The 21369-nt window shown below is 37.5% G+C and overlaps 4 protein-coding genes across 6 annotated transcripts; 3 read left to right on the top strand and 1 right to left on the bottom strand.

Annotated features, from left to right (window-relative positions):
- Positions 1–306: 306 nt before the first annotated feature.
- LPAT4 (lysophosphatidyl acyltransferase 4) lies at positions 307–3605 on the top strand. Of its 3 annotated transcripts, none has more exons than XM_088518675.1 (5): positions 310–382; positions 1001–1099; positions 1545–2194; positions 2500–2630; positions 3110–3605. In XM_088518675.1, the coding sequence occupies exons 3-5, from the start codon at positions 1620–1622 to the stop codon at positions 3556–3558; spliced, it is 1155 nt and encodes a 384-aa protein (XP_088374801.1). In that variant the 5' UTR covers positions 310–382; positions 1001–1099; positions 1545–1619; the 3' UTR covers positions 3559–3605. The 3 variants fall into 3 exon arrangements, with proteins under 3 accessions (XP_059455645.2, XP_088374801.1, XP_059455646.2); XM_059599663.2 differs by lacking the exon at positions 310–382 and adding an exon at positions 400–894; XM_059599662.2 differs by lacking the exon at positions 1001–1099 and having other exon boundaries at positions 307–382.
- A 1829-nt stretch (positions 3606–5434) lies between these two features.
- Positions 5435–7268, top strand: LOC132184785 (pathogenesis-related thaumatin-like protein 3.5). Its single transcript, XM_059598544.2, has 2 exons — positions 5435–6304; positions 6410–7268. Exons 1-2 carry the CDS (start codon positions 6256–6258, stop codon positions 7102–7104), a joined length of 744 nt encoding a protein of 247 aa, XP_059454527.2. The 5' UTR covers positions 5435–6255; the 3' UTR covers positions 7105–7268.
- A 1734-nt stretch (positions 7269–9002) lies between these two features.
- LOC132183856 (pathogenesis-related thaumatin-like protein 3.5) lies at positions 9003–9861 on the top strand. Its single transcript, XM_059597313.2, has 2 exons — positions 9003–9051; positions 9164–9861. Exons 1-2 carry the CDS (start codon positions 9003–9005, stop codon positions 9859–9861), a joined length of 747 nt encoding a protein of 248 aa, XP_059453296.2.
- Positions 9862–11123: 1262 nt separating this feature from the next.
- Positions 11124–20819, bottom strand: LOC132183855 (metalloendopeptidase / zinc ion binding protein). Its single transcript, XM_059597312.2, has 17 exons — positions 20343–20819; positions 19162–19521; positions 18914–19054; positions 18578–18710; positions 18352–18465; positions 18179–18252; positions 18015–18089; positions 16370–16462; positions 16227–16287; positions 15613–15945; positions 14890–15016; positions 14672–14771; positions 13902–13971; positions 13657–13809; positions 13436–13531; positions 12459–12778; positions 11124–11728 (listed from the first exon to the last, which is right to left on the bottom strand). Exons 1-17 carry the CDS (start codon positions 20421–20423, stop codon positions 11471–11473), a joined length of 2589 nt encoding a protein of 862 aa, XP_059453295.2. The 5' UTR covers positions 20424–20819; the 3' UTR covers positions 11124–11470.
- Between the last annotated feature and the right edge of the window lie 550 nt (positions 20820–21369).

Raw genomic sequence — 21369 nt, 5'->3', positions numbered from 1 at the left:
AGAAGCATGAGATGGCAAATAAAGTATTGCTTCGTCAGACTAGACAGGGCTTTGTCACTTGTCGGAGGGAGAACGTCCACTTTTTACTTCTCCCAAGTTCCAAGCAAACCAAGTAAACCGAAATGTCGTTTTCAGTTTGACGTTGTTATCCTGTCACAGCCAATCACGTAGGTCACCTCAGTGCGGGTGACCCTGTGCGGTACCCACCTCCCCTAGAATCCTAATCTTAGGAGATTCGCATTTCCCTGTTCTATTGGCATATAAATGTCTCATATATGTATGGAAGGTTTGGTCTTCTAGAAACTTATTCTGGAAGCCAAAAAAAAAAAAAAAAAGAAAGAAAGAAAAGCTCTCTCTGTGTCTCACTCAGATCAGAGTCCAGGTACGAGAGCTTAATTTGAATTTATCAAAATTCTTTTGAAAACAAGTATGAATATTCAGATGGTTTGTGTATAAAATTGTTCTTTGACTTCCTATCATCACTGACTCTCAATTGGAGTTCCTTTTAAGGGTCGTTAATTTGGGAATTAGGGTTCATATCATTTTATGGTTTAGCAGATCTTTTTAAGCTCTATTAGATTCCAATACCTTTTGTTTTTTTGTCTTATATTGGGAAGCTTTCTGATGTTTGTGGGCTTGATATTGATAAAGTTTGAACCATAGCCAATGAGGCTGTGAAAAAGTGTAGTATGAAGTGCTCAATGAACTGATGTTATCTCATGAACAGCTTTTGTGCTCAATTTTTCTTTTTTTGACTTGCGAATTGGTAATATAAGTGAATTATAATGGATGAGTTGTGAGTGGAACACCTTTATTTTAGCTCTTAGGGGGGTTGGAGTTGTTGAAAAGACGAAGATATTCCAGCTTCTCAAGATGGAAATTCAAATTTTCTAAGTAATTTCCTCCCTACTTCTGGGTGTTGCCTTTGGTTGAAGCTAAAATTCGATGTTGTAATGGCAATGACTGAAGATATCTGATATGGTTTTATTCAATTGCACAGATGGGTTCATTGCCCAGATTTTTAGGTTACCACATAGTGGATCTGTTTGCTGCCAAGGGAACTGATACTTGTTGTCTGCATTTCTGTCAAAGCGTTAACGTAAGAAAAGTGATTTTGTCTTTAAGCTTTGATAATTTAATTAGTATTTGACCGGACCTGCTTAGTTTAGTTGACCATCTAGACCAACTGAATATTCCTTTAGCAGTTGTAGACATTTATTACAAACATCAAACTATCGTCAATTCAAAGTTTAGTGGGGATGAGCTACATGGTGGTTTCTTGTGAGGATTATACCACCACTTGGCCCGTAATAATAAGTTTGTTTATTAGTTCTGCTAATGACTTGAGACGTTCTCTCAGAAATGGTTTATGGATTCAATTTTTTGCCATTTAGTCATAAATGCTATAACATGCTGCTTCCTCCCCACCCTCTCTTTTTCAAGCAATGATATGAACTGTTTTTGTTTGGAGATGGACATGTTTCTTCTCCTTCTTCTTTTTTCCCCCTAATATGCTCTTTTATTTCTTTTGCCTCAAATTTTAGGAGCATCTCAAGTAACCTTGGGGCCATTATTGCAGCTGTCTTTAGGAGGGAGGTTTTTGAACAGTTACTGACAATATGGAGGTTTGCAGGCCGCTCAGATCTCATAAGAATAAATTAAAGCATCGCCCTTTGACTCCTCTTAGGGTTTTAAGGGGTCTCATATGTCTAGTGGTGTTTCTTTCCACTGCCTTCATGTTTGTAGTGTATTTTGCACCCACAGCTGCTGGCTTGTTACGGCTTGTCAGCATACATTACAGTAGGAAAGTGTCATGCTTCCTCTTTGGCCTATGGCTGGCTCTGTGGCCATTTCTATTTGAAAAAATAAATGGGACCAAAGTGGTTTTTGCTGGAGATATGGTTCCAGCAAAGGAGCGTGTTTTGCTTATTTCCAATCACAGAACTGAGGTTGACTGGATGTACTTGTGGAATCTTGCATTGCGGAAGGGTTGTCTGGGCTACATCAAATATATACTTAAGAGCAGCTTGATGAAACTTCCTCTCTTAGGTTGGGGATTTCACATTTTGGAGTTCATTGCCGTGGAAAGGAAGTGGGAAATCGATGAACCTATTTTGCACCATATGCTTTCAACATTTACAAATCCTCAGGATCCATTATGGCTCGCTGTTTTTCCTGAAGGAACTGATTTTACGTACTACTTCTTTATCACCTTTTATATTCTATTAAATTCCATTTGCATGCATCTTATCTTATAGAAAAAGAACAATATAATTTTGATTTCAATATAGATAATTTTTTATCTTATGGATCTTAAGTTTCTTATATTGACTGGCAATTACAGATCTTATATGTATGTTAAGTAACGCATGGGGTCCTTTTGTACGGCCTATCTGTCTTTCTTTAATTACTGTCTACATCTTGTTGTGTGAAATTATACTTGCAACACTTATGTTTACTCCATTTAGACATTAATCTTTTGTTTGCTTTCTTATAAAGTGAAGAGAAATGCAAGAAAAGTCAGAAATTTGCAGCTGAAGCTGGACTTCCTATACTGGCTAACGTCCTACTCCCAAAAACTAAGGGCTTTTCTTTTTGCTTGGAAGCTCTACGGGGATCCTTGGATGCAGGTTTTTTTCACAAAATTATACTCCTGTCTTCCATTCTGTGTAATTTCTTTGCTTTCAAGGCATTTGCATTGGCACTTTTTGTAGATTAATTGCATTTCTCTGGTAGATATGAAAATTGGTGTGTGCTTACAGAGTAAGATGCACCTTTGGTGATGCCAACTCTTTGCCTAGCGGTGGTGCTATCCAGTCCTTGTCTGTTTTATGTAATAATTGTGGTTCCTGATTCCTTTTGCATTACCATTGGAAACAGTGTTTTGTAACTCACAAAGGAATGCTCGCAGTTGAATCTGTGGAAAACATCTTGATAATTGAAACTGCGGGTGGTTAACTTCATTTGAAATTTTTTTCCTGACTGGTCAAAACATGTCTTCCAATAGCTCTTTGTTTATGACATAATTCTCATGACAGGAGCAGTTCTTGTTTAGCAGTGTCTTCTCGTATAGCGTTTTTGAAACCTTCATATTGTTTATAAACTGCAGTTTATGATGTGAGCATCGCATACAAGCATCAATGCCCTTCCTTTTTCGACAATGTGTTTGGTGTGGATCCTTCAGAAGTTCATATTCATGTACGGCGTATCCCTGTTGATGAGATTCCAACATCTGAGAGCGAGGCTGCTGCTTGGTTAATGGATGCCTTCCAGCTTAAGGACCAGTTGCTCTCATATTTTGTGGCCCAGGGCCATTTCCCTAACCAAGGAACCGAAGGAGAACTTTCTACATTGAAATGCTCGGTAAATTTTATGGTTGTAATGTGTTTGACTGCCATATTAGCTTATCTTACCTTTTTTTCATCCATTTGGTTCAAAATATATGTAGGTTTAGCATGTGTATATCTTGCTTCTGCTACTCATTTTAAATTTCAACCTTGGCCAGTTTTAGGCTTTGTTAAAGCAATTTTTTATTGCAAGAATCACAAAAGTGAATAGTACTTTCTGAAAGATAAATCTAAAGCTTAAGCTCTTATTTGTCCTGATTGATGAGTGTTCAATTCTCCTGCTGACATTTGTTTTAGAATCTACATTGGTTTGGGTAAAAAGCACGTTGAAAGAAAGTATTTGCTGCCTCGACTTTTCTAAAATGCAATTTGCCACCAAAATTATTATTATTCAATAAAAATGCCAATTCCTTCTATCAAGAATGCCATCATGTTATGCCAAGTAGCTGGGGGCATGAAACGGTGCTTAGGGCTTTATCTGGAAATTCAGGTAAGTTTTCTGTTACTCTGGGGTTCTGCTATGTATTTACTAGTGCTTATGGTCAAAGTTTGTGGCATAAATTTATAAATTCAAGCAGTTACAGCTGCCTTTTAGATAGAGTTTAAGCTTGGGTTTGTTTATGCCAGACAACTTCCAAAAGAGTGCACTATGTCGACTAGTGTAGGCCTGAATCCCACCACCACATGTTGTTGAGTAGTAAATGTTGTTTGAAAACTTGAAATGATATAGGGCCAACTAGAATTTGCATCATATATCCTACTAAGATTTGGCAAATTGTTGTGTGAACTTGCAACCGGGCGAGCAGCTGCTGAGTTACAGAGTTGGAGAATGTGGATTCTAGTTGATCATATAGTATGTTTAACAAGTTTATTTGGTACCCAAAAAAAAAACTGTGTAGTAGGTAGAAGGGTATCTCGGGACATAATTGAAAAAAAGTAAAGTATCTGAAGCAGGTTACAATGTAGTGCAATTTTTGGCAACAAATGTGTAACGTTTAGGATAAACGGAGCCCATTGAATTTACATTGCAATCCCCACTCCATAGGAGGACAGCTCTGTTTGTGTTTTACTTTACTGCTGCTTAACATAATCCACTCTCAGGTACAGATCTCCGGACAGAAACAAATCTCAGCCTTCCTTAAATTTGTGTTTCGAGGAAAGAGATATTGCATAGTAGTAGTATTAGAGATAATGCATGAAGGAGAAGGGAAAAAAGCAAGAGATGTTAAGGCTTAATGTGCTAGAGGTGGTTGAACCGCTGCCAAAACAAGCATTTAGGGGTGGTGGACAACCCTTAGCCGCCTTTCACCTTGAGCAGGTGATCTGCCACCTCTATTGAAAGAATTGCAGGTCCATACAATTCTTAAGACTTGCATAGAATCTCAATCTCATCAACTTTTTTTTTTTTTTTTTTTTTTTTCTAATACGTCTAATCTCATCGACCTTAGTCGAAGGTGTGGCTAAGGTTTTCTGGTATATGTATAGACCCCACTTGATCATGTCAAAATAAAATAGAAAGAAGAAGAAACAGAGAGGATGTAGGTTGGTTGTCATGAAAATCACCTGGGTGAATTAGTCGACCATGGCGATGGGGCATGGTTAGATAAAAAACCATTTGGTTGGGATTATGAGAACCCAGCCAAGTTTCTTTGCGTGTGCTACATAAAATGGTTTCTTTTTCTTCTTACTTGACAAAATTCATTTTCAACTGGTTAGGTAATAAGCTGCGATATCATGACTGTTTTTACTTTTTCCTCCAATTTTTTACTTCACGACAATGAAAGAAGATTTTGGCTATTTCCCATTCTTTCTTTTCTCGTGACAAGGAAGGTAATATAAAATACATATGTCTACACCAATTATTGTTGGGTTGGTTGCAGTAAGCCTATTCATCTTATAGCCGACAACATCATACACCACACACACCAATATGATGACAAAACAAACGAAGAAAATTGGCATTATGTAGTGGGGACATTGTAATGTAATTTTTACTCTAAATTTTTTTATAAATTTATTATTTATGTGATGGTATCTTAATAATAAAAAATTAAGCAATAAAATTTATTAGATAATAAGATAAATAAGTGATGAATTGGATTATTTTCTTTAGAAAGAAAAAATAGTAAACTAAAGTAGCATGCCCAAGTTTTTAGAGAGTAGGGAGAAGAAGCATGTGGGCTTTAACTACCCCGACTACCTGTGACAAGTGGGAGGTTGAGCTGATGTTTGCCATGTTGTGGTTTTGACGACTCTTCTTCTGTTGTCCTCCATGGAAATAGCCGTTTGTCATGTGACTTGACGCACATTCCGGTAAACTTTGTGTGATTTTAACAAGACGCACGCCTTTACACACGTATACACGTTGGGTTATTTGGTTAAGTCTTTTAGTTATCTCATGTCTGCCTAGGATATTTTAAGAAATGATTTCAAGTTTTAAACCAATGATATGATACAAAGATTAATCTGGCTAGGATATTTTTTTTATACCTTATTTGGATTTGTGACAAGTATTCGTGTGCATTTAGGAGGAAAAAAAAGTTCGAAAATTCTAATAGAAGATTAAAAACTCTAGTTTTCTTTTTTTATTGAGTTGGAAAAATTCATGTGAGATTTGGAATAATAGTTTGTTCGGCTAGTAATACCTTGAGATTTGGTTTATGCCAATACGTGTCGAGCTGCTGTTGGTTTACTTCAAAATTGTCCCTGTGGGTTCCCACATTGGAACATTTCCATCAAAATTCAAAAGAATGGTCACGCAAAAGAAATGCCCAAACTTCGTAATGGAAGAAAATGCAAGGGAGACCCAAGTCGCCCAACTATGAATACGAAAGCTCTTCCCATAAAAACGTACACGACCTGAGCAGTCTCAAGTCTCAACTCCTTATCTTCTTCCTCATAAACACCAATGGCGATAAGCTTCAAGCTCTTTCCCCTTCTTCTCTTGTTCTCATTAGGTAAAATTCTGCAAAAGCTTTAACTTTTAGCTAATCAATTCGGCTTTTTTTTTTTTTTTTTTTTTTTTTTTTTAATATTTATGAAACGTTTATTTCATATTGCAGGCTCTATAGCTTCAGCAACCGTATTTACCATCAACAATCAATGCACCTACACAGTTTGGCCTGGTATTCTCTCAGGAAACGGACCGAACCTAGGGGGCGGTGGGTTCTCTTTGCAATCGGGGCAGTCAATCCGGCTCCAAGCCCAACCCGGATGGTCAGGGCGGTTATGGGCCAGAACTGGGTGCAACTTTGACCCCTCTGGCAATGGCACGTGCCTCACCGGCAACTGCGGTGGCTCACTCAATTGCGTTGGCGGCGGCGAGACGCCAGTAACGCTAGCAGAGTTCACACTTGCTTCCGGCTCCACCGACAAGGACTTCTATGACGTGAGCCTGGTGGACGGGTACAACGTCGGAATGGGTGTAAAAGCTATCGGCGGAATAGGTGACTGCCAGTATGCGGGCTGCGTGGCGGACCTAAACGATGACTGCCCGAAGGAGTTGAGTGTCACGGACTCAAACTCGCACTCTGTGGTCGCGTGCAAGAGTGCGTGCGCGGCGTTCAACACAGCCGAGTTTTGCTGCACCGGAGATCATTCGACGCCGCAAACTTGCTCCCCCACGCAGTATTCAACGTTATTCAAGAATGCGTGTCCGACAGCGTATAGTTATGCCTACGATGATGCTTCGAGCACATGTACTTGTTCTGGGTCAAATTACTTGATCACTTTTTGCCCGACGGATCGTGATCATTAAAAAATATTAATTGGGGGAGATGACTTTCCAAGTGTTTCTTCGTTTATGATTTAATGATGGGGACAAGTATGTGTGGGTTTTAGGTTATTGTTGATTTTAGGTAGTTATATAAAACAAAATGATGCTATTCTTTGCCTTAGTATGGTTATTGCTCTTGCTTTGATTCAAAGTTTAGAGAATATTTGGCACCATGATTTTATAGACTAAATGTGTGTACGATTTTAAAGGTTAAACTGTAATTTTAAATATCAAATTTATTAAATACTTAATTACATTTTTAAATATCATGTTTTCAAATTTTAAAATTATTATTTTTAATTGCACGATTTATAATAATTCTGTCCCTGATTGTAAAGATTCTTATATGGTATGAGGTTGGTTGATTAGGTGAATATATATATATATATATATATATGAAACGCAAAACTTTGAGCTGCTTGGCGTGTGCCATAACCTAATGTGGTGGTTGGGTTAAACCACATTTACCTAACAACAAAAAAGTTAACCAAGATTTGGATGGGTTGCATCATGCATGTTCATTTTTGCCATTTACAATTGACTGCCAAAATATCACCCATAATCGATGATATCCAATGTTTTTAAGCAATTTTGTGTCTTGAATTGCCACCAAAATCAATCATCTCGAACAACATTATTGGAAGAATTCATGGTAAAAAATTAATTTAAATGGTGATTTAAAATAATATTATAGCAAAGGTGTTGAATTCGAACCATAACTCTACAATTTAACTCTTATTTGAATTAAATATTTTTCATGTTAAACTAAACTTCACTTGTTTGATGAGGAATTTGAGTACGCATGTGAAGAAGAGTTGCTTCAGATAAATTGCTTTAGAAGGGCTTTGAATTCGAACCCAAACCCTACTCGATCAGATTGAAGATTAAGATGAGTTGCTTCAGATATTATTCCAAAACATACTTTCAAAATATGAACATTGAATCTTATTCTTCTGGCCCCCAACCTAAAGGATTGATCCGCCTAGTCTAATGTTATCTTATTTCTATTTGTTACACTTTCTACTGAAAATTATTAACAATAGATGTACGGAATTATTTTATTGGATCTAACGTTATCTGATGTATGCATGTCACATTTTTACATGTATATGTGAATCACATGTTATTTTAAAAATGCAAGTGAGAACTGAAAATATAAGGGAAAATCACATGTGTTTTGAACATATGTTAAACCCGATTGGAGAAAATTCTTCTAATCGAGTTTAAAATAAAATTTTGTCCTATTCTATTAGTGTTAGGTACCTTGATCATAAAATTAGGAAAAAATGTAAAATTAGTCCATATAGTTTACTTGGTTTGCAATTAGCCCTTTGGAGTATCAAAATGAACTTAGAGATCCTCGAATAATTTAGTCCCTACAACCAAATTCCGTCTACTGGTTTAAAAGATTCTGATAGCGTGAAACGTTAGAGCCAATAAAATTGTGACACATATCCTATTTAAGTAAGTGTTCCACTAACGGAATCGGTTAAATTAGTAGACATAATTTGACTGGAGTGACTAAATTATTTTTTTAGCATACCTTAGGGACCTTTGAGTTTATTTTGATACCACGAGGAGTTAATTATAAATTAGGTAAACTACAATAATTGATTTTGTATTTTTTTTTTTTCTAAAAATTAATTTGGTTTGCACCAGTACGTGGCGGGCTGCTGTTGGTTTACGTCACAAACAGTCCTGGACGGTTCCCACATTGGAACAAGAAATACTCCCAGCAAAAAGAATGCTCACCAAAAGAAAGGCCCAAATTTGGTAATGGAAGAAAATGCAGCATTCACCCAACTATAAATACGAAGCTCTTCCCATAATAACGTACACCAACCACTCTGAACTTCTTTTCTTCTTCCTCATAAGCACCAATGGCGATAAGCTCGAAGCTTTTTCCCCTTCTTCTCTTGCTTTCGTTAGGTAAAATCCATTCCAATGTCTACAAAACACTCTTAATTTTAGCTAATCACTTGGGTATTTTTTATTTATTTTTTTATTTTATAAATAATTTGACTTTTAGTTCAAATTGCAGGCTCCATAGCTTCAGCAGCCGTGTTTACCATTAACAATCAATGCATCTATACTGTTTGGCCTGGTATTTTCTCTCAAAATGGGCTGAACCTTGGGGGCGGCGGGTTCTCCTTGGCATCGGGGCAGTCGGTCCAGCTCACAGTTCAACCCGGATGGTCAGGGCGGTTATGGGCAAGAACTAGGTGCAACTTCAGCCCCTTAGGCAATGGCAGGTGCATCACTGGTGACTGTAGGGGCTCGCTCAGGTGTGCCCTTAGCGGTGAGCCACCAGCCACGCTAGCCGAGTTTACACTTTCCACCGACCCCAGGGACGGCATAGACTTCTATGATGTGAGCCTGGTGGATGGATACAACGTTGGAATGCTCATAGTACCTATTGGCGGAACCGGTGACTGCCAGTATGCAGGCTGCACGGCAGACCTGAATGGTGATTGCCCAAAGGAGTTACAGGTCACAGACTCGAACTCGGGCTCGGTGGTCGCGTGTAAAAGTGCATGCACGGCATTCAACACACCTGAGTTTTGCTGCACTGGGAATCATTCGATGCCGGAAACTTGCACCCCCACGCATTACTCGAGGGTGTTCAAGAATGCGTGTCCGAATGCGTATAGTTATGCCTATGATGATGCTTCGAGCATACATACTTGTTCCGGGTCCAATTACGTGATCACATTTTGCCCAACGGGTAGCAATCATTAAAAAATATTGCTAGAAGAATAATACACATAGGAAAATAATACAATACTTCTCATGCACCAAAAACAAGATTTGATGAAGTTGTTCTACATGCTTGAGCTCTTAAGCCTTCAACTTGTTATTCTCTGAGTGGTGGAGCACGCTACTTGAGTGATATCGACAATACACACAGTCTAAATGCTTCACCACACTCAAGAAAATGATATATATATATATAAATAATAAAGAAGTCTCGTATCTTACATTTTTTGTAGTGCCCCAGCCTTTTAAACATCCAAACATTAAAATGCCTTCTAGTTTGTTTTTAATGTTATGAACATTACTCATTTGGGAGGTTGTACGCCTCCTAGGCTACCCATTGACAGACATCATATATTTTTACATCTCTCACTCGCACACAGTGGGCATGACCTATCAATGCATCTCTTTATCTATTTTCAATTATGTTTATTCTAACAAATAGACTCTGACCACTAAGCACACCTATACAAAAATTGGGAGCACTATACCAAATATTGTAACTTGTAAGGATTAGCATAGCAAAACCCCTATAAGTGTCTCATTATGCCCCTGCTCATTTGGTTACATCAGATTAAACATCTCTAATCCATCTCTAAACATCTGAAGATCTCACTGTAATGCTTAACCTTCACAAAACATAATGCACCCATAGACTCAAGAAGCAACACAAATTGCAGGTAGTGAGTACAAACATAATATGGATAATATGGATGCATTACCATAAATTCTTCCATTCACCCTCATGCTATCAATTTTGGTCCAATTGCTTTCCCAACAATGCTGCTTTAAACTGCATCATGCATGGCCATACATATAATGCCCTTCACATTTATTTTGGTCAAATAAATAAATAAATATTGATGGTGGAAATTGTTATCCCTGAATTATTTTTATTTTGTTTCCCACATTTGCCGATTGACGTTGCTTTGCGATTTAAATAATTTTGGAATCATCTTTAATCCAGCTTTTCCTTCCCTTTTGCAGAGAAATCTAATCAAGACAAGTTGCTTCGGATCTTTTTTTTTTTAGGTCAGTAGTTGCTTCGGATCTTACACGGGCCAGGATTTCGCATATTGTACGATTTTAGATATGCCAAAGAATACTCAAAATATGAACATTGAATCTTATTCTTCTGGCTCCAGTTTCTAAGCCTTGATTCTATCCCATTGTGTTCACAAATGCCCACCATTCAATCGTTATCAATGGAGAAATGCTGAAAAAAGTTGAAGCTAAAGCAGAGTATATGAATCAGAAAAAAAGATAAATGAAGCTTTTTCTTTACTTTCAAGGCCTTCGGCCAAAGCTCTGTTCATTCAACAAAGCCGTCTTTTTCTTTTTGCATTTTTTTCCCCCCAATTTCTCTACAAGTGGCTTTCAGCTTCGAAAGCCCAAACTCAGTAACCTACCCACCCAACTTTTTCTAAATATTTTTGGGCCAAGCAGAATGAAACCTACATCTAAAGCCAGCGCATTACATGCCATTTTTCCTACAATAAACCCTAGAAAATTACAAGCCCATATTGGAAAAACAAAAAAATAAAATAAAAAGATTAAACGACCCCCACCCCCCTCAGGAAAAAAAAAAAAAACCCTAAAGCTGCCTACTTTTTACAGACATTCCTTTCCAGGAACTATTACTTAAATAGAAAATACTCAGCATACGATCAAGCAAAGACAGTTTCATTTCACCAGAGCCCGTACACGGCCCCTCACCTTCCTCCTCACCACTGAAGAGGGTTTGATCTGAGCAGTCAAGTGAAGCTCCACATGCTAAATTATATGACTGGCATGCTGAATGGCATACCCGAAGCCTGTTGTCCCAGTCCTTATCGCACTTCTGGATCGAGATCTGGTGCCAATATGTTTTAGTCAGGTAGATACAGAGACCAATTATTGCATTCAAACAGCGTAAAAAACTAATATATCGGACGCCATATCAAGTTTCAATAGGCAAGTAATACCGTCATATGGGGAATAGAAATATATCATATGAAACCATCAAATCATTTATCAAGCTACAAACTAATGAAATGTCCAAAACAAGCCAATAATTTTTTCAAGATGTAATTCTGAATATATGCTATGCATCCTGCATTACAGTAGCATCTACAGAGCATATGGATTGTGATCAGTGGGCTAAATAAGCATATAGGCAGGGGCAAAACTAAAATTTTAGGTTAGGAGGCAAAACTAAAAAGCACATTTTTTGTGGGTAATAAATCCATTTCATAAAAAGAAATATAATTCAGGGGTTTTTAAAATTTTTTATGGGGAGCACGTTGAAGGTGTGAGTGGAGGATCTGCAAGACACCAACTACAGAGGATCTTGAGCCTACTCCTGACAACTAAATTCATATATTTGTAAGAATAGGCTCTTCTCTGGTTTATTTTATGGGTTGTTTTGTTGAGTGAAAGCTCTTGTTATATTGCTATAAAGATCTTCCATACCATGCAAAATCTCCATTATAACAAAAATCCAATAATAAATAGTAAAGTTGCTGGTGAGAGGGGGAAATGGGAGGAGGCCCCGATATACCATGCTTCGTGGAAACAATTGTATGAAGGGACAGGCAACTTACCCAGCATGCCAGGCGCTTAGCTGCTGCATCACAGTAGCTGCTGCCGAAGAAATTAAATAACTTCCTTGCACCACCTGGGAACAAACGGTGGTAGTTGGGCAAGACAACTACTTCTTCCAGTTGCTGCAGTATGCTTGGTTCACTGGGTGCACAGTGTTGCCCAGATATATCACTTTCCAGCACATTTTTGCAAACTAAAAGACTAGAGGAGAGCATGGAGCTGTTCTGGCATGTGTAGCCTGCATAGTCTGAACAACGGAATTCACACACTCCATTATCACAGACCCCTCCATGAAGGCTGCACTGTTCGTCGCAAATGGCTGCATATTATGCAAAAGAACAATTTTAACATATTACAAAATGAACTGCAATAAAATCATCACGTGCATGCAAGGATCAAACAAGGACTCCCTCATGTATATTGTGAAAAATGTTCCTGGAAGGCTGATCTAAACCCTTCACCTGGCATGTGTTTATCCAAATGAAAATTGCACCAATTGCACGTGAGTTGACTATGTGTCTATGCCTATACCTATAGTATAGCTGTCAGGATAAAGTTTAGACGCAAATCTAAAAGCTTTAGATTGAAATGAACTTCGAGAAGGGACCCATCACTAATAAGCTAAACATTCTTTAAAAGTCATCCTCTCAAAAGATCTGTGCATTACACATACTGGCTAATGTGGCACAAGAGCAGTTTCAAAATCAGTGGGATATAGTGGGTCTAATTTTTATCTGCAAAATTATCCAAATATGCTTTTTCTAGACAAGTCCTTAATATGTACAGCATTGCCCTCTGTATTTCCTTCCCCCATTAACACACAACATCTGTTTGAGAAAGGGTAACTTAAACATGAAGAACAAGAAAGCCACCAAAAAGTAGGTAGTATGTAGTTTCACCATAATTAAACAAATAATCAGTCAAAAAAAACATAGAACAAATGAAAAGATGAAGTAAATAAAGGATATTCCTTTACCAGTGGAGCAGTCAACACCAGCGAACCCATTTTCACATTCACAAATGCCGTTAGAGAGGCATTTTCCATGTCCATTACAATCGGTGGGGCACGTGCCTACAAAAAATATCAATTTAGAATTTATGCCAAATCAAAGATGAGTCAAAAGTGTTAAATTTCAGAAGCAAACTTATATTCTGTACACTGACTACAAAGTAGGAAAAGAGGGGAAAAAAGCTCACGTTTACTACAGTCATGACCATGAAACCCTAGAAAGCAATGGCACCTTCCATCAACACAGTCTCCATTGAAATTACAAGAATTGGGACAGTGCCCAGATCCAAGAAGTGGGCCTGTGCTACAGAGCTCATAATATGCTGGGCACATCAATTCACCTACAGACAAACATCATAATTTATTCAAAAAAATGTGGTAAAAAAATAAATTTTATAACATAAAGAATCAGTAGATAGAACAGCATAATTACCATTGAAGCCAGGGAACTGAATTGGTCCACCACTTTCAGGACATGCTTTCCACATCCCATCAACAGCAACCTGAAAAGCATATTAATAAGAGTTACTTTGGGACTAATATTACAGCAAAAAGAGGGGATAAACTTAAAATAATAATTAAAAAAAAAAAAAAAAAGATCCTTTGCCCAAGTTATTGTTGTAAATAACAAGCAAAGTTGTGGGGAGGGGAAGCCTGTGCTCTCAAACAGTAGGTAGGTGATTTGAGAGCAATCTGCCACCACTCAGCATATTGCTGCAAGCGAGAGAGTAGATCAATGACAAATCCACCTGCTTAGACTTGGATACACAGTGCACCAGCATGGACCTAAAGGTTACTTGGGTTGATAACTTGATTAAACATATTCTCGGAATGGGTAACATGCGCCAAACCTTTACATAAGGATGCTATACAGCATGCAATCCGAGCTTTTTTAGCAAGGCAACCTCCATCAGGCTACTTGTTCTTGTTTGTTATTTTTAACATTTTTTTTAATGTTAAACATTGTAAGATCTAGTTAGTGTCAAACGAAAGTTCTTTTTATATTTCATTTGACATACAGAATGGACCATAGGGCTTACTGTTTCTTTCATAGTAAAACAAAACAGTGCATGATAGAAATTCTCTCTCAAGGTTTTCCAGAATTAGGTGCACTTTCTCCTGCTCCACTTTCTAGTCATTTAGACCTAATCAACTAGAGTATTTCATGAATGGAAATACAGATATTGAAGCTCCAAATCATACCTCTAGAGAGTTATTAATGCACCTGTGCTGATAACAACCATTTCCCTGGGTCATAGAACCACGTACAAATCCTGTCCGTACTAGTGATGAGGCCATACACCTACATTGCAGAAAGAGAAATATTATGAGATATTGAAACTTAAGGCTTTTAACTACATCCCATAGTACATCAGCCATGCCATACAACTACTTGAGAAAGTTCCAATCACAAATCTGACCTAGAGCTACTCCCTCGCACTTCACCCAACATTCTGTCTGGTGCCCGTGCACTGTTGGTGTCTGTACATGATCCATCAGAATAAGCTACAAAGTACGTGCAATAATCAGCCAATGATGACTGCCCACCTGCAATCAGCAATAAAATAAATTGATGGAACTCCATATGAACCAAATGAAATAATTTGAACTCCAAACTCCATATAAAATGGTGACATCCTCATTAATCAGCACATATTTCGAAAAGAAATATTTTCAATGATACCAAAAAAGGATTTCAATGCAGGCACAAGGCAATCAAAAATGACGTCCATCCAACCAAGTCAATCTTTTAGTGGCTATTACAACTTTACTGGTTAGTACAGGGAAAGGGTAGATTGACATGGAACAAATCAACAGAGAGAATTATAATGGTTTTATTTAGAAACAGCTTCCACTAAAACAACAATAATTTTTGTTGCAAGTATACTAGATTGAGAAGGATTTTTTTTTCCACTTCCAGAGCAACCTAGTTACTTTTATTTGACATTCATTTTATAGTGCTAGTCATTTTCAGTCTTTAAAGGTTATATCATCAAATTATCATGCAAAATGCCTTTTTCTTTCTCTTTTTCTCTCACAGGCTGGTCTAGTTGCTTACTGCATGTTTAAATCAAAGCCCAGTGAGTGGTTAATGAGCATCAACTATCATTAGAGATGAAGGTAAATGACAAATATGAACAAACCTTTGTTAGCCTGTGGAAAATAGCGAGCCCACGGAGGGAGGTCCCCACTATAATTTACAATTGGGCAGTAACCCTCAGCTTCCCTGTTATACGTACAGCCTGACAACTGGGTTGTGTTGCAATGGTATGCCCCCTTCCAGAGATTGCACGGGGAGGTCACAAATTCAGTTCCTTGGTTGCGACCCCAATCAAGACGGTCTGCCATACTATAATTAGCCTGGTACCATCCACTATCTTCTAGTAAAGCAAGTGTCATTTTTGAAACTACTGATCTTGTATCCACTGACCCCGTCATGATCTCATTCATCAGGAGCCTTTTTTCCCAATGCGATCCTGCAAGCAAGGAAGAGATGCTAAGGCTAAGGCAAATTTAACGGCATCAAATGCAGTATGTCTCGGAAAGGAAGAGATGCTAGCATTCTAATTATTTCACTAAATTTTTATAGTTTCAAACATTAACCATAAATCATCCAACGAAATGTCGGCCTCCATAAATATCATTATTTTTTATGGCAAAGAGGCTTTAGAAAACTTCTATACCAACATGTAACGAGAGATTCACTTTTGCAAGATTCTGGCACAAAACTCATAAGAAGAGAATTAAAACTAGAAACCTGATGTGCCACGCCCTCCTCCATCTTCTAGCTCTAATCCAGTAAAATTCTCAGAGAATGCCTGCCGGAGAAACATTTATAAATTATACAGACTTATAAGCAACAGATCAATTTATTCCGTCAAGAAAAAAATTGGCAATCACCCCATAATGGTATCGCGAGTGCATGACAACACGCGGGAGCACCACATGTGTCACTATCCGCCCAAGCTTTTCATCCATAACTTGGTCTGTAACCTGTGAATAGAGATGACAGATAACCATTACATTCCAAAAGGAGTGCCTACTAACCTCCCATACATATAGAGCAATAAAATATTAACTATTTTTTCTTACATTGAGAGCAAGAAGATATAAACAAGGAACATTTTATAAGCAAATGGAAGTACAAACTAAAAGAGGTTTCATTGCATTCAATTTCAGGCAAGCATATAAACAAAGCTTGAGGCTTCCAAATTCTAAGCACCATGTTATTTCTAAATGTACATTTATGTAGAGTTCCAGAAACTTATATTTGATTAGAAAGCAGGCCATAAGCATTTTTGTCATTATGAAAAACTAATCCAGAATTTTATGTTGAACTTCATCGTATATATCTTTAAAGCTGAGTTTAAAGCTGCAATTTACCATTTGAAATATGTGGATCAAAACAAACATAAATTAACATGGTGTTAGGTTCGCAAAATCTAACATTCCCCCCGAAATCTACATTCCCAGGAATGAAACTATTCTCACATTTAGGAATGATTAGGAATCTAATAGGATTCACTAGAATATAAGATTCTCATGTTTGGTTTACACCTAGGCATCCTATAGGAATTATTAATTCTTCCCAAAATATCCTTATGTTTCTCTCTTTGAGTGCATAAGGTTGTTTAATACAAGATTATTTAAAAATTAAACAAAAAATAATAAGGAAGAAAAACAATATATAAACTACGATTCTTCTTTCATTTTCTAATATATAAACTATCTATACTATTTTATTTACTTTCTTTAGTTTTCATCTATAACCAATTAAAACCTGTTCATTTCCATTTTTCATCGAATAAAATAGTTCCTCACTATTATATACATATTTTACATTCATTTTCGTTTTTTGTGGAATAAAATAGTTCATCACTTTTGTATACAAAATTTACAAATGGTCACAATCACACCCAAAAAGTATCATTTTAAAAATAAAATAAAAACATAATAAAGCCTATGTTTGGTAACCATTTCCCCTCCCTTCTAAAAAAAAACCTTTCTTCACATTACCAAACAACTTTCTTCACTTTTCTCTTAAAAAAATTCAAAAATTCATTACCTCTATATCACATCAATCAATTCCTTCCTCATTTCACCTCTCAAAACTCTTTCCCAAACACACCAAAAACTATCACATAGTCTAACTCTTCTTGCATAACCATTTATACAATGGAGATGGTGAGAGTTTTTAAAGGATTGAGGGTTGTGGTTTAGCGCGCGCACGGGAAAAGCTTAGCTCCTTTTTAATAAAAACATATGGGATATGGCCATTCTTGTCTTATAGACACGTATGAAATGTGGGCCAAGGGGAATGTGGATTACCACCTTTATAGAAGGGAATCCACATAACCGACAAAAAGGGGTTAAGAGGTAACCCACATTCCCTTGGGTATATGGATTCTCTCCACTTAAGTGCAACCAAACAAGATACTCTTTTAAGATTTCTAGGAATCATAAAAGATTATCCCCATCCATATGCCCCATAATATTTTGGTCATTGTCTTCAAGTAGACTCTAAAAAATATGGAGTATTGTTTACCTGACTACGCCGTCTTTTCCTCTCATCCCTAAAATGAGCAAAGGCATGGGGATCAAAACCAAGAACATGCATAACCTGGAAAAGATAAAAACTTGCTGATTAGTACAAAAAACTACTTCCAGCACTTGTCTGATTTCAATATATATATATAACAACCAACTGACCTCATGTATCAGAGTAGCTGAAAGTAAAGTCTCTGCTTCAGCAGTCAAATGGCGAGGAGCAACATTCACGTGTCCTACAAAAGAAAAGTACCATTCGTTTTGATTTCAGATTTCTATCGCTTGCAAGGGTAAGATAATTCTAGAGACCAAAAGATGCTCCATGAATAATTTACCAGCAATTGCACGGCCCCATTGATCACGTTCACATGCCACTGCCCATGCAAGAGTGTTGCCGGTGGTAGGCCTTGTTGTCACCAAAAGAACCAAGTCAGCATCAGCAACACCAACTGGGGAAAATAGTTGAATGGTCAGTGTTGATTATTTCCACTAAACAAGAGGTACCAGAAGAACCAGAATGCAATAAGCTCCAAAAAAGGCACTCTTTTACAGTGAAGATACCTTCGACATATTCACGTGGAAGCTGTACCCCTCCATCTTGTCCACATGCAGAATATCCACTTAAGCGCAAGTTCCCTTTCACAGGCTCAACAGACAGGGCTCTCCTGAACCAGTCTGCTGTCTGACCCAAAGCCTACATTAAATTGGTTTCAAAGGATTAGCTGCTTAATGAGAACTCTCTGAAAGGGAAATTTAAATAACAATGTTCATGGTTATACAGGAGTAGATAAGGGACATGAAGCATTACAAAAAAGCAAAACAGAAGAATGATCCAATCTTCATAAGAATTTATAAAAGACAATATAAGACGAGAATATACAAAGAACAAACTCAAACCTTGTGAAGGCGAGACCTTTTGTCCTCCCCAGAGATATCATCCACGGTGCAGTTATACCAGCAGTCACCCAAAATTGGAGGATTGCCATGAGGATTGCAAGACAGAGAGCCAGGAAGAGAGCTCACAGGAGGTTCACCAAGCTGTTTAAAGATGCAGAGGATGAAGCATAAACAGAGAAAGGAAATCAACATAAGGCTTACAGGCATGAACAACGTATACAGCATACCAATCTAAGGTCAACACTCACCTTCACAATGTCTCCAACACGTCGACAATCTCTGTCAGGCGAATGACCAACAGCATCATAATTTAGATATATCCTAATAGGTTGCTTCGCATCCTTTTGCAGCTCTGACAATTTGGAAACTCCAAGCAATGCCCTACCTTTTCGATGAAGGGGTTTAGAGATATCAGACTCCTTATAAAATTGTGGAGTAACAGAGTACACCTTGCGACCAGGTCGCCTCCTTTGTTCAATTATCTGGTCATGGATGCAAGAGTGGGAAACAATGTTGTTCTCACTGTCCCGCTCTGGGCCTTGCCATTGCAGTTGATGCTCTTGGGATTTTCCACTAATAGCTTCCAACCATGACAATATCAATATAATCTGAGCAGAAAGCAAGTAACCACAGAAAATAAAATTGAGCAAAATTTTCATCTGAGTATTGGACACAAATACAATTCATACACATAAACACAATCAAGAGGCCCGAATTTGACGCTTAAATATGAAGAATAAAAAAAATAAACATTGCAAATATAAATTGACTTTCTTTTTAATAAGAAAGAGAAACAGATCTAAGAAAACCAAACACACAGTAGCAACTACCAAACAAAAGGAAAGAAATTCCTGAACCCAATAAGCCAATTTTTTCCTTTTCTAGTGGGAAAATACAGAAAAACACCTTCAACCCTCGCAAATCTGAGTACTAACATTGGCGAAGACAAACACTACGTCAGCTAAATCTTCAATATGAAGTTAAACTAAAACGCAAACGAGATCAAACGGAGCGAAATCTCTCACAAATTTGCCTCCTCAAGCACCAATGGAAGTTTCCATTCAAATCCAACAAGAAAAAAAAATCCAGAAAAGGAAAGTATTAAACCATCTAGACTTGAGAAGTAATTAAACTATAAAATTACGAACACAGTTCCTTTCCAAAATAAAAGCACTTGCCTATACACCCTAAGCCCCCGTTTGGTACTCGAGAAAACAAAAAACAAAGCTCAGATAACTCACAGCCAGCTGAAGGTAATAGTGTCACTTCCGAACCCCCCAACTTTTTCTCCTCTTTTCCAACACTTTCTCAGCTACCAAAAACAGCGTAGACAAATTTGCAAAAAAAAACTATACCTTACATCCCCCATTTCTCACGGCACTACTTAAGAGGGGGTGGGGGGAAAAAAAAAAAAACAGCAGAGCTTTACCTCGAACAAAACGACGGCAAGGCGACGCTTACCACGAAATCTGAGCACTGGACATGGAGTACACCGAACCATTACCTCCATGAACTAACACCACCGAAAACTCCAACTCAAACAGTGCCGATTTTTCCATCAAATCGCCGGCGATTTTCCGATCGGCCTTAAAACCCCGAAAAATCGCTGGCGCGCCTGCATTTCAAATGCTCTTTGCGAATAGACCAAACAAATATACCCCCCTTTGTGCTGTGTCCGAATCGGCGAGATGCCGATTTGCAAGCACCAAACCGAAATGATACCCACAGTGAGTGAGGGAGTAAAGTGAGTGAGAGAGAGCGAGCCGTTAAGTGCCGATATCGGCGAAGCTGCTCCAAATCGGGAGCTCTCTGCGCCTCGGCAGTGTCTCGGAAAATGAAAAATCTTTGAGTGAATTCTGAGAGAAAGAGAGAGTGAATATACACAAGAAGAAATTAGGAAAGAGAGGAGGTGATACAAATCAACTAGATTGGGTGGGGGTGGGTAGCGACTGTAATTTTTTTAATCTTTTATTGGGTTTCCAATTAAAAATTACTAAAAAAGTTATTGGTGAACATAAAATGATAAAATATCAGGACGGTGACGTAAATGGCCTCCATGTTGCTTGGAATTACGGAACAAACCCCGAACGTTGTTTACTAATCTTGTCTCAGTTTATTTGGTTTTGTCTTTTGTTTAGCCATTTCAAAACGTGTTCTTAAAAAAAAAAAATCATAATCTTTAAATTGAATTGTATTTTTAGAGCATGTATTTCGCATGCTTTTATTAAAAATAATGTAAAAATTAAATGCTCTAATAATAAATATCAATTTAAAAAATTAGATTAGAATAATTTTTCTTCAAAACTTTGTTACCCATTTAATTGAGGTGGCACGCCTCAATCATTATAACATAATAACAGTAAGATTCTCAGTATATTGGATATTGTAGGTCTAAATATCAAGCTATTAGTGTATTTTACAGCAAAAAAATAATTTGAAGTTATTGTAATCCATGC

This window comes from Corylus avellana, chromosome 7, assembly GCF_965113065.1.
Source record: "Corylus avellana chromosome 7, dhCorAvel1.hap1.2, whole genome shotgun sequence".
Lineage (NCBI taxonomy): Eukaryota > Viridiplantae > Streptophyta > Magnoliopsida > Fagales > Betulaceae > Corylus > Corylus avellana.
Note: the sequence above shows the minus strand (reverse complement) of the source record. Positions and strands in the feature narration are given on the sequence as shown.

Coding starts and splice junctions, on each gene's coding strand:
- LPAT4 (XM_059599662.2), top strand. CDS start 1,620: ATGGAGGTTTGCAGGCCGCTCAGATCTCATAAGAATAAATTAAAGCAT. Junction 2,195..2,499: donor CCTGAAGGAACTGATTTTAC/GTACTACTTCTT, acceptor TTTCTTATAAAG/TGAAGAGAAATGCAAGAAAA. Junction 2,631..3,109: donor ACGGGGATCCTTGGATGCAG/GTTTTTTTCACA, acceptor TATAAACTGCAG/TTTATGATGTGAGCATCGCA.
- LOC132184785 (XM_059598544.2), top strand. CDS start 6,256: ATGGCGATAAGCTTCAAGCTCTTTCCCCTTCTTCTCTTGTTCTCATTA. Junction 6,305..6,409: donor TCTTCTCTTGTTCTCATTAG/GTAAAATTCTGC, acceptor TTCATATTGCAG/GCTCTATAGCTTCAGCAACC.
- LOC132183855 (XM_059597312.2), bottom strand. CDS start 20,423: ATGGAGGTAATGGTTCGGTGTACTCCATGTCCAGTGCTCAGATTTCGT. Junction 16,463..18,014: donor GGAAAAGACGGCGTAGTCAG/GTAAACAATACT, acceptor CTCTATTCACAG/GTTACAGACCAAGTTATGGA. Junction 15,946..16,226: donor AGGAGGGCGTGGCACATCAG/GTTTCTAGTTTT, acceptor CCTTGCTTGCAG/GATCGCATTGGGAAAAAAGG.
- LOC132183856 (XM_059597313.2), top strand. CDS start 9,003: ATGGCGATAAGCTCGAAGCTTTTTCCCCTTCTTCTCTTGCTTTCGTTA. Junction 9,052..9,163: donor TCTTCTCTTGCTTTCGTTAG/GTAAAATCCATT, acceptor TTCAAATTGCAG/GCTCCATAGCTTCAGCAGCC.